The sequence below is a fragment of the Carettochelys insculpta genome, chromosome 16, assembly GCF_033958435.1.
Source record: "Carettochelys insculpta isolate YL-2023 chromosome 16, ASM3395843v1, whole genome shotgun sequence".
NCBI classification, from domain to species: domain Eukaryota; kingdom Metazoa; phylum Chordata; order Testudines; family Carettochelyidae; genus Carettochelys; species Carettochelys insculpta.
In genome coordinates this window covers 15,718,150-15,730,314 of record NC_134152.1, presented here as the reverse complement: position 1 = coordinate 15,730,314, position 12,165 = coordinate 15,718,150, and the positions used below count along the sequence as shown (strand labels likewise).

The 12,165-nt window shown below is 46.6% G+C and overlaps 1 protein-coding gene across 6 annotated transcripts in view; it reads right to left on the bottom strand.

Moving 5' to 3' along the window:
• Window positions 1-12,165, bottom strand: part of LOC142021738 (alpha-N-acetylgalactosaminidase-like) — a 30,704-nt gene that overhangs the window by 16,865 nt on the left and 1,674 nt on the right. For 4 of the 6 annotated variants that reach the window (XM_075010880.1, XM_075010875.1, XM_075010879.1 and 1 more), the window contains exons 2-3: window positions 2,191-2,304; window positions 1,600-1,768 (exon numbers count right to left, since the gene is read on the bottom strand). In XM_075010880.1, coding sequence (XP_074866981.1) covers window positions 1,600-1,754 — 155 coding nt within the window. In that variant the 5' untranslated portion in view covers window positions 1,755-1,768; window positions 2,191-2,304. Of the gene's footprint in view, window positions 1-1,599; window positions 1,769-2,190; window positions 2,305-2,792; window positions 2,871-3,443; window positions 3,562-12,165 lie in introns of those variants that run through there. The other 2 variants (XM_075010877.1, XM_075010878.1) reach the window with 2 other exon arrangements.

Sequence of the window (12,165 nt, the reverse complement as noted above, 5' to 3'; positions counted from 1 at the left end):
AAATACCTATTGAAAGGACTATCCCCAGGGTTATTTGGGGTGTTCAAAGAAACAATTTTTGGAAATTTGTTGTAATGGTATAACAATTGTATAGAACCCACTTTACAATAATTTGATTAAGGGAGTTTTCCATTTTAAAGGTCAACCATTGTTTTATTCATTTAATATGACAAAAAAATCTGTCTTTAGGTAGGTTTTTTGTCAGGGTTACAGAAGTGGTGAAAGTATTTGTCTCCTTGGCTACTGTTGTTCAAACATTACCAAGCTGAACAAAAAACATGTCCTGTTCTTTGAATTATAAGAAAGTGCTACAATCTTAGCAATGTTAATACACTTAAGTATTTGGCATACTTAGCCTTTTTAGTGTCAAATCTAAAGTTCAGCTTGCTTTGTTTGCTTGTATTTATTAATTCAAAACTATGAAGCAGGAATTTAAAAATAACACTCCTGAGATAGAACAGTAGAGGGAGTTCTCTCAATTTTTCCTAGCTGGTTCTGTCCTGATTCTAGTTGAGTACATGAACCTTGTTTTCTCCTTGTTGTAGAAACACAGCATTTTCAGCTTCCCTTTTTGAACAAATCTTGGCCATCTCTCAAAATGGCTGCAATAAAGCACTCTTGTTTTTTTCAGTATATTTGGAAATGGGAAACATAATGATATAGGAAGCCCTTGAAGGCCTCCACAAATGAGATTTGAAGACTAAAGGATAAAAATTGGCATGTACAATAGGGACAGTAATACAAAGTGTTCTTCATAAGAGAAAGGGGAAGGGTGAAAAACTAAATCCAACAAGACTTCTTTGAAGAAAAAAGCTCAGCTGAAAAAAGGGGAAGAAAAAATATAAACACCTTCAGTAAATGGTGTAAGATTACAATTATCATGAGGTGGCTTCAGGTACAACTGCTATTCAACCATTCTTCTACTTTGAGTAGCAAAATATAATTCTTTTGTAAATAAGATTATTAAAATAAGTGAATTGAGAATTTTATATTCAAAGCCATCTTCTAATCTATTATAATTGACCTAACTTGGATTTATTTTTATGCTAAAATTTTATCTAAATCTATGCAGGCATCCTCCATGGAATCTAGCAACCAGCATTCTGTGTACTTAATATTATGAGAAGTGTTATGAAGGAGGCACTGCTCTTACAAACATTGTTCTAACATTATATTTGTCGCAAAACTGTGCATTTGGGGTGCGTCTACACTAGGAACTAACTTCGAAGTTAACTTCAACATTAAGCACTACATCGAAGTAGCCAGCAGAGAGTCTACACACATTTTCCCTTACTTCAAAGTTAACTTCGAAGTAGGGAGCCCAACTTTGAAGTCCTTACTCCATTCCCAGGAATGGAATAGTGCCCTACTTCAAAGTTCAACTTCGAAGCAGGGTGTGTGTAGATGCTCTACTTCAAAGTTGCTTACTTCAAAATTGTACTTTGAAGTAAGCAATTTCGAAATTATTTTTGTAGTACAGACACAGCCTTGGTCTTTTGTCTTATTTTTATAAAGGCTGAGACAGATGAAACCAAAAGTTTGTTCAACATCCTCTTAACTCTAGCACAAAGCTTAATAATTCTTAATCCATTATTTCACCTGATGCAATTTTCAGGATCCGTTTTGCAATCGGTATTGCATCTAAAACGTTCCCAAGGCAGCCAGCCCATTGGTGGAGTCCTCAGTAAGCCATTATCTAAAGATGAACAGCAGGCAGCCAATCCAAATAGGATGCTCAGAGGAGGCAGCAACATGATTTACAGGACAACTATACATCAAAAGAATGCATCCAATTAATATCTTCACTTTTAGAACATCTGTTTTTCACAAACAGTCCTACAATTTGATTTATTCCTAATTGCTAGCTATATGCATCTTAGGTGTTTTTGGGGCTCCTAGCAACCAGGCATCTGAGGGCACCCAATGCATAAAAAAAATTTAAAAAAGTTTAAAGGCTGATTATTTTTTTTCTAAAAGCTTAAAAATGTATTTTATATGCTGCTAAAAAGTTTTATTTCTTTCTTGACCTTGCCATTCAAAAGCTGGTCTGGAGCAATGGCCTTGTCTTGTACTAAAGATGCAAAAGATGCAACTCCTTGGCCTTGAACTATTTCCAGTAACACATATGTTTCAATGTAAATGGCATCAAGCTGAAGAAAGGGATTGGTTACAATAAGTTACATGTCTCACCTGTTCCCAGATCTTCACTACTTTCACTTTCTCTGGTTCAGATGGTAAGCAATGAAATGTTACTCACAAGGTAGGATTGCCAGCACCAATGATGTTGGAGCACAAATGGAACCACTGCAAATACAGAGAGATAGTCAAGGATAATTCCTGGGACTCTGTATGTTGCAGAACTCTTGACTTCCTGGCAGGAAATGTCTGATAGAAAAAAAAATTAACAACTGCAAGAGTAATAGCAATCCTTCTATAACAACAAGAAGTCCTGTGGCACTTTATAGACTAACAGATATTTTGGAGCATAAGTTTTTGTGGGCAAAGACCTGCTTCGATTTAGTCTCTGCCTGGTACTATCAAATCTACATAGCAGTATTTATTGGATGAGTGCTTAATAGATTTTCTTTATGAGGGTATTAAAAACTTTTTTTAACTTTTATTTATTATTTTATTTGTTGTATTAACAACACACATTTCTCCCAATATTCTTGACCAAAATATTTCTTGTACCCACTTTTATTTTGAAGTGTGCTAAAGTGATTGACTGAAAGATCCAGTACAAACTCAGAGTCACGGGCAATGGACTGACCACTGACCAATCAACCACATACCTTATTGGGAACTGGAAGTACGCAATCAGGCACTCTCCTCCAGCAAACACAGTACAATACTGTGTTAGATGTAAATTACTAAAAATAAAGGGCAAGGGCTTTATAAAAGATCTGACAAGGCAAAGGAACTATTTCTATGCTTGTTTCTTTTTAGTTAAGACAGTTAAAAGCATCCTTTCTTTCTGCACAGTGAAGTTTCAAAAACTTTCAATAAAACAACCATGATTTGTTCAGAGTTAGAAACCTTCCAGTTATGGACAACCTCCATTCCAGAGGGATTCATAACTCTGAGTTTCTACTATAGCTGCATTTCAGTCTGCAAAGTGCTTTGGAAACATTTGGTATATGTATAGGCATAAAAATATACTAGTTTTTCACACCACTTTATATATAGTAAAATTTTATTAATTAATAACTTACATTGAAAAGCAAGAACTTGTAATAGAAGCAGACAGATTATAACTATATGCAACATGCAACAAGGTGAACTGAAACTTCCTCATTTTGTTTAAACTAAAATTCATTGCATTTTTCGTAACTGTTACAGCTGTTCACAAACCGTAATTACACAAGAAACAAGTTAAGTGCTTCAAAAGTGAAAAATTATAATTATCCAAAAGTTATAGAAGAGTTAGTGATTAAGTAGCTCACCTATATAGAAAGTAGGCAGGCTGACTGATCTGTTCTTGAGGAGATCTTCATTATCAAAAGAAAATACATGTGAACCCATTTCTTTTAAATGGAGATTTAAAACAAAATTAATTCACAGATCTGTCTCCTATAAATTTCTTTTGATTTCACTGGGTCGCTTATCTCCTATTAGTGGGCTTAGTTACATTTTGTATAAAATCTCCCCCCCCCCGCCCCCGAAGATACAATAGAACATTCCAACAGCTTCCTGTTTGACACATGTGATCTCCCAGTAACAGAGAGGGAGCCCTGCTAGTCTATATACTATCAAAACAAAAAAGCAGTCAAGTAGCACTTTAAGGACTAACAAAATAATTTATTTGGTGAGCTTTCGTGGGACAGAGTAAAAGAGGAAAAGTTCTTTTATCCATCTTGGAGGATTCTACAATGCCCATCACTTTTGCCAACAGCAACAGCTATTGTTCTAGGGGTGGAGCACCTTTTTTGGGGGGTTGGGGGCCACTGACCCACCAAAAAAATCAATTGGGGGCCACACACAAATGATAAGTCAAAAAACCAACCTCCCACAAAAACAAAAGAACAAAACAAACAAACAACCAAAATCTCAGATGTGATCTTTGGTTGAAAAAAGAGAGCGATACTCATGGCTCTCAGGCAACATGGGATGTTAGGGTTCCCCTCACACTCCAGCCCTGGAGAGGGATGCATCAAGGTTCAGGGCTTCCTGCAGGGCCAGATTAACTATTTGGGGTGCCTGGGGCTGATAGATTTTTGAGGCCCCTTAGGCTCTGGGGTGGGGCACAGAATAAGGGGTTCAGTTTGTAAGAGAAGCTGTGAGGGAGTGCGCTGGCAGTGGATGTGCAGTATCTGGGCAGATGGCAGGGTGAAGGAGTTGAGTCGGGGGGTGCATGGTCTGGGCAGGGGGTAGGGTGCAGAAAGGCTGGGGGTGCAAGTTCTGGGTGGGAAGTAGGGCTCAGGAGTGGGCTGGGGGTGTGGGGTCTTAGCTGGAGGTGGCCAAAGATGGGTTTGCCTACTTGGCACAGCTCTGGTGGCGGTTTGGGGGAAGGACACAGATGGCTCCGTATTACCATCCAACAGCAGTGCCCCCCCCAACTCCCACTGGCCAAAATTTCCAGCCAATGGGAGTGGTGGCATATGGCCTGCAAGCAGCGCAGGGGGGTCTAATCCTAAAAGGGCTGAATGCTAACCCACTTCTGGAGGAAAGGAAATTATAGGATAAATATTATCTTTAGATTCACAAGGGTACCTCAACAAGGAAGAAATTAGCCTATTCAGCGCCTTATTATTGTATTCCAGATAATTCAGTAAGGGAATCTGACCAAGTACCAGATTACCGCTATTTCTACCCCTTGTTTCTGTCTCTTAACCCCCACCTTTTCTGTTTTTCTTTTTCTTCTCTCTTGTCTTCTATCTGCATTTCCCTCTCAAAAAAGTCTCATTTTAAAATTTCTCCTTGTAGAGTCTATTTTATTCTATCTCAAATGTGCTAAAATAATCATTAATTAAATAATTCTTACATTTAAACTCCTGTGATTAGTTTTAACCACCAAGATTCAATTAGATTAATTGGGGGTAGGCAGATCACCCCTTAGGGTCGTTTTGAGCTGTCTGCAGATTCAAAAACAGTTTTGTAATGATTTATGCTAATGTCCTGTCCACAGTATAGGAGTTTTACTAGCATATCTACTGTGGGGGACCACAGCCCAGCCTGCAGCATTCTATAGCGATCTTGTGGAGGGCAAGTATGTGAGCAGTTGGGTTAGGGCCTTCATGTTTCCCTGGGACTGAGGCTTGTCAATCATCAGCCTGCAGCAGCAGGCTAACCCAGCACCTGGGGCTAGTCAAACACCTGCAGCCACTTAAGGCCCATGGAACCCTTTTAAAAGGCTTCCCCTCAGGTAAGGAGGAGGCAAGAAAAAAGGGGATAGATCAGGAAGGAGGATAGAACTGCAGAGAGCCTGCAAGAAGAAAGGGCAGCAGCTGGTAGAACATAGTGGGCAAAGCATCTGGGGAAGTGGCTCAGGGAGCAGGCAAGTGCACTTTGGGCTGAGGGAGACAGCTCCTCCTGTAGCAGCTACCTAGAGTCCCTGGATCAAGTGAAAGGGGACTGGGTTCCCCCCAGACTGCCCCACAGCCTCTGGCCCAGCTTGGAAAGGGCAGGATGAGACTCCAACACCTGTTGGGGATGTCCCCCTGCATTTATGACTGTGCTGATGAGACGGGCTCAGTAGGCAGGGGTCCTTTCAAAAAGGAGCCCCATTGGGACGAGCCGCACGGCGGTGAGGTGCATCAATTTCGAAGTGCCGCAGCTGCCCTCATGCTAATGAAGTGCTGAATATGCATTTCAGCGCTTCATTAGTAAACTTCAAAATGGCCATTTGTGTGGCCATTTCGAAGTTTGGGGCTAGTGTAGACGTAGCCTATGTCAAAGTAGCCTGTTTTGACATAAGAACATCAAAATAGGCTACTTTGACGTGTATTGTCTACACATCCTCCAAGGCTGGTGCCATCGACATTCAACCTCAAAGTAGTGATGAAGATGTCGAAAGGAGCTGCCCTGGAAGGAAATGCGGCACGTCCACACACAAGCGCTCCCCCTCGAAATAAGGGACCAGCAAAGCCCCAAGCCACTCCCTTAAAGGGCCCCTCCCAGACACACTCGCCCTGCACAGCATGAGATCCACAGAGCCGACAACCAGTTGCAGACCCTGTGCACACAGCATGGACCCCCAGCTGCAGCAGCAGCAGCAGCAGCCAGAAGTCCTGGGCTAAGGGCTGCTGCACATGGCGACCACAGAGCCCCACAGGGGCTGGACAGAGCGTCTCTCAACCCCCAGCTGATGGCCGCCATGGAGGACTCCGCTATTTCGACGCAGTGGAATGTGGATCATCTACACATGCCCTACTTCAACGTTGAATGTCAAAGGAGGGCACTATTCCCATCTTCGGATAGGAATAGTGATTTCGGGATCTCGACGCCTAATGTCAATTTCAACATCGAAATAGCTCACGGCATGTGTAGACACGACGTGTACTGTTTCGACATTGTGCCAGTGAAGTAGCCAGCTAGTGTAGACACACCTCAAGAGCCTCCTGAAGAACTACCCAGGAGAATCTTCACCAACTCTAGCATAGGATTAACCTGAGCTGAGAAGAGAGAGGGAATAAACCGAATCTCAGCACTGTGGTTTTGCCCCCTCAATCTCCCTGGCAGAACAAAGGAGGCAAAGAGCACGCCGACTAGGGGGGTGTCAAGGATTAAACCTGTTCTTTACTCATGAAGGGACAGACAACCCTAGATTAGAGACTTGGACTAGTATGAGTAATTTTGTTTATGCAGACAGGACCTTAGCTTGCAAGTAGAAGGTGCATCTTATTTGGTAGGAGTTTCAGTTGATACACCCTATTTGCACTTTGATTTTTCTGACAAAATCAGAAATGGGAAGACAGTAACAGAGAGGAAGCCATGCTAGTCTATACACTATCAAAACAAAAAGCAGTCAAGTAGCACTTTAAAGACTAGCAAAATAGTTTATCAGACTGAAGAAGTGGGCCTGTCCCACGAAAGCTCACCTAATAAACTATTTTGCTAGTCTTTAAAGTGCTTCTTGACTGCTTTTTGTTTTGAAAATGGGAAGATGTAACAGTAGCCACTGGTGCTTGTAGATTGTGTTCTTGCCATCACACAGGAGTGCAACCTTTTATAACCCTGACCCATGTTCCCTGTAAACTGTGTGCTTGTTCAGGAGAGATTCAAATGCCACCCAAGAAGATGAGCAGTGCACCCATAACTAGCTTTTTGATTTCTACTTGTGGTGCACATGCCTTGGTGCACTTACAAATTTATTCCAAACACCTCTACCCTAGCAAGTGCTTTCGGAAAATCCAGCTCTCTTCTGAAAGATCCTGTGGAGCATCTACACACTAAGCACGCTCTTTTGAAAGTAAATCGAAAGAACACGGTGCTACTTTTATAAGCACTCCACCAATCCTGGATCAGGAAGAGGGCCCTCTTCTGAAAGATTCTTTTGAAAGAAAACCTGTGTAGAAGCTCTGTGGCCCGCTCTTTTGAAAGAGTCCTCCATGAGCCAGCCAGCTGGTGTGCGGAGATACCCTGGCCAGCAGCAGTGGAGCTCTACAGTCCCTGTGTCCGGACACCTTTAAAGATGCATGGACCCAGAACCCTGGTGGCAGGAAGCTGAGAGTGAACTGGTAGCAAAGGCACAAGCCAAAAATCACATGCCCTCACAGCCTCCTCCCAACATTGACAGTCAGCAATGGCCACCAGCCAGCCCCCACAGGAACCCCAGAACCTTCCCTCAGAGCCTTCACTGGGCTTGCAGCCAGCCTCCCAAGAAACAGGTGCCCTCCTGGATGGAGCTAGCGCTCCAGAACCTCCTCAGCCTGTGGTAGGATGAGGAGGTCCTGTGGAATATGGGCAGGAAGCATCAAAATGCAGCCACCTTCACCCGCCTTGCCACTGGCCTGGCTGCCTGGGGACACCCTGACCCAAGCCAGGAAAAGGTCTGGAGCAAGGTCAAGGAGCTCCAGCAGGACTATATGCCAGCCTGGGGTGCAGCTGGCCCTTCAGGGGCTGGTCCTGCCACCTGCCACTTTTACTGGAAGCTCCAGAGCCTCCTGGGGCCCTGGGACATCTCACCATCGCCTGCCATGCTGGATACCAGCAGACAAGTTGCACCCTGAGGCCAAGGGCAAGGCCGAGAGAGCCCCAGGACCCCAAGCCTGCACAATCAGGCTAGAGCTGGAGCTGCCCACTGACTGGTCCAGCGACAAGGAAGACCTGGTCATAGACCTCCACTTGCTGTCATCAAGCTGGGCAACAGCCAGGCATTGCCAGATCTTGGCAAGGGACCCTCCAGAAAGTATCCAGCATGGCGCACACTGTGGGTCGCAGGGAGGTGGTGCCCATCACAGCCACTGCTGCCAGTAGGCCTCACACGTGCCCAGTGGCCTCAGCCCAGACATATTGTGGACAGCCATGGCTCCCAGCGTGCTGTAACGGCTGCCAGCAACACTCAGCACCCACTCCCGTGGACGGTGCCGTGAGCCTCATGTGCTGGGAGGGAGTGAGTGTTGCTGGACTGTACCCAGGACCTGCCCCACATGGGCAGGGACCCTCTCAGTGGCTATGATCCCCTATTGTTGCCATGCCACCGCACGGAGGGGTGGGGAGCTGCCACCCACAGGGGGTGAGGGGCATAGGCCTCAGGGTGGTAGTGCAAGATCGACGTGCAGTCCACCTTGTCCTTTCCAGCCATACAGTTGTGACATCAGAGGGTTGGGAGAGCTCTGTCCCATTGGTCGTGCCGGACAGCCCACCAGAGGTGGAGGAGAGGGCCCAGGCACCCTCCCCGACCAGCATGATGACAGGCCCACGCCAGGAGAGGTCAGAGGTGCACTGCAGGTGATGATGCCCACACTAATGCCAGGCAGAGGTGGCTGAGCAGCACCTCTGGCTGCAGAAGGCAGACCTGGCCTGATGGAGGGTGGCCTGAGAGGACCCCATGGGCAACCTGAGGGACATTATATCCATCCTCCAGGAGCACCTGGCCTGCCTTGCTTCCCTGTCACTCCCGCTACTCCCCACCACTAAGGCTCTCTTATGGCCCTGCTTCCCCCTCGCCCTTCCTTCTCCATCCCAGCCCCATCACAGAAGGGATCCCAGGGCCAACAGGAATCATGGCTCTCTACCCCTGCCCCAAACTAATGCTCCCCCTTTTCCCTTCCACGTCAAAGTGCCCCCCACTTTCCCAGCACTCCCATGTATGTAGTTTGCCCGTTTCCCACTGTACATAGTGCATGTAACTATTTATATCTTTCACAGTTTGTAGGTTTGGTAAACAGTTTATTTTTCCACTGTTCCCATGTCCTGTATTCATGATGGGCTGGGGTGGTGAGGGGTAGATGGGTGTGTGTGTTGCGGGGGAGAAATAATGGGGGGACCCTTGTGCAAAGCTCTCATGGAGGGCCTCCCTGATGCAGTCCCCATCCTGGGGGGCCTGGAGACTATGGACAGCAGCTGGCTGCTTGTAGCTATGGCTGGACTCAGCTCCTCAACTCTGGACAAATGTCTTGCCCTTACCCTCAACAATGTTGAGGAGAGTGCAGTAGGCACCCACCACCTGGGGGATGTTCCGCAGGCCAATCTCCAGCTGTGTTAGGAGGCACCTGAAACAGCCCTTCAGGCTGCCGAATGCATGCTCGACCACATCACAGGCCTGGTTGAGCCTGCCATTAAAAAAGTGCTATCTGGAGTCCGGGTGGCCAGTGTAGGGCTGCATTAGCCAGGGCTGTGGGAGTAGGCAGTGGCCCCCACCATGCAGTGGGGCAGGGTGACCTCTCCGACTGAGAGCTCCTGCTCTGGGATGTAGGTCCTAGTCTCCATATGCTGCCAGAGGCTGGTGTTCCAGAACACATAAGCATTGTGTGTGTGGCCTGCCCAGCCCACCAACTGTCCATGAAACAGCCTCTTGAGTCCAACCAGAGCCTAGAGCACTAGCAAAGGTTAGCCCTTTCTGTTGATGTAGCAGCTGGTGCTGTGTTCCTGGGTGTGGCTGGGGATATGTGTCCTGTCCAGGGCCCCAAAGCAGTTTTGGAAGCGGAGCATTGCGAAGCTTGAGATGGCTGCATCCAGATCCCCCACACAGAAGACCCTCTGCAGCAGCATTGTGTTGATGACCCAAACGACCTGCATGGGATGGAGGGCATGCACACTTGTGATGGGGTGTCTCCAGCCCCTGCCCCCCAATGACCACTCTTTGCCCCCTCCCCCCATACCACCACCTGCCAAGGGTCCCCTTGCCCAGGAGCCCCTTCCCCCCACTCCCTGAGGTGGATTCCTGACCAGGGCATGTCTTACCTCCATGAGGACAGGACCCGATGGTGGTCTTGCCCACTCCGAACTGGTGCCCTACAGACCAGTAGCACCCTGGGGTGCCCAGCTTCCAGATGGTGATGGCAACCTGTTTCTCGAGCGGGAGAGTAGGTTGCATTGTAGTGTATGAGAGCAGAGGCGAGTCAGTTGCTGAGCTCCAGAACAGTCTGCTTGGTCATTCAAAAGTTCTAGGTCATGTCTACACTAGCCCCCTCCTTTCAAAAGGGGGATGCTAATGAGACACTTTGGGATATGCTAATGAGGCACCACAGTAGCATAATAGTGGCCACAGCAATTCGAAAGTGCTGCTTTCCAACTGCACACCGCCCAGTAGATGGGGTCCTTTCGAAAGGACCCCTTGGATTTCGAAAGCTCCTTTTGAAAGGACCCATCTACATGGGTGGCGCACAATTCAAAAGCGGCACTTTTGAATTGCCATGGCCACTATTATGCTACTGAGGTGCTGCTGCATATTGATAGCAGCATCTCATTAGCATCCCCCTTTTGGAAGGTGGGGGCTAGTGTAGACGTAGCCCTGGAGCCATCTGGCATTTTTCCACTCCCCCAGCCCAAACCCGTCCCAACAGTCTGTGGTGCTGGGGTGGCTCCAGAGGTAGGGGAGCACCTGGGGAGCACTGGCAGGGGAGCATACCATGGCCCCAGCAGGGGAGCATACCAACCAGAGGAGGCAGAGGGTGGCCGTGACCACTGGAGCCAGCAAGCTGACCATGGCATCTAAGGTGGCCAGCTCTAGTAGTTGCTGGGAATCCCTTGGGTGGTGCGCTGGCTGTCCAGTCCCTGCATCGGCTCTGCTTTGCTTTGGTGAGGTCTGCAGGCCTCAGCGTGTGCAGGTTGGGGGTGTTTGGCAGGAGCCCTTTGAGGGAGTGGCTGGCTGTAGCCCCCCGATGGGCTTAGCAGCCACGTGAACCCATCTGCGGCGTTCCCCCTTTGTTTTCTGAAAGCACAGCCAGAGCTGTGTGGATGCTCTCTTTCAACAGCGCAGAACAATCTTTCAAAAGGGTGGATTGAAAGATCTACCCCCTTTTTTGCGTGAAGACGCATGCTTTTGAAAGATGGTCTTCCGGGGCATATCATCTGGAAGCTCTTCTTTTGGCAGAGTGCTGTAGGGTAGATATAACTAAGTAGAAAATATCTGCACATGAATGGAAAAGATTAGAGGGAAGAACATTGATTCTGCCTTATTGTATCTGACTGGGGTTATGAAATAAATACACTTAAAAAAATCAGCATTGTAGCACAAGTACTATTCCCAGAACCACAGCCAGTAGCATCAAAGAAGCAGTAGCCTGACTAGTAAGTACACTCAGCACTCAGCTTGTATTTAATTGCTCAGAGTGTTTAGGAATAAGATCAAGAAGAGCCAATGGCATAGCTAAAAGGACTGCTATAAGGGAGGGGTTGACTTTTCTGGCATCCTCTGTGCATAGACTAGACACTCCCATGGAATCCTGTGTAAAATAAAAACACACGCTCATGTCAAGCTCCAGAAAAGTAGAATGGAAAAAAAAATTAAGGTAGAATGACTGAATGAATGAGTCAAAAATAGATTAGAACTGGAATTTATGATTTCCCATACCAGCTCAAACTATATGTCCATTAAGTTAAGCATCCCACTTCCAGCAGTCATTAAAGCAATGCTTCAGGGGGTGTGAACTCCCTTGTACACTAGCCAGTTGTACAATGCTATGGAATCCTATTTGAGTGCTGCAGGCAATCACTTTAGAGGCTGCACTTACACTAGCAAGTTCTTTGCGGGGGGGTGTGTGGAATGGGCCTTTTCTGAAA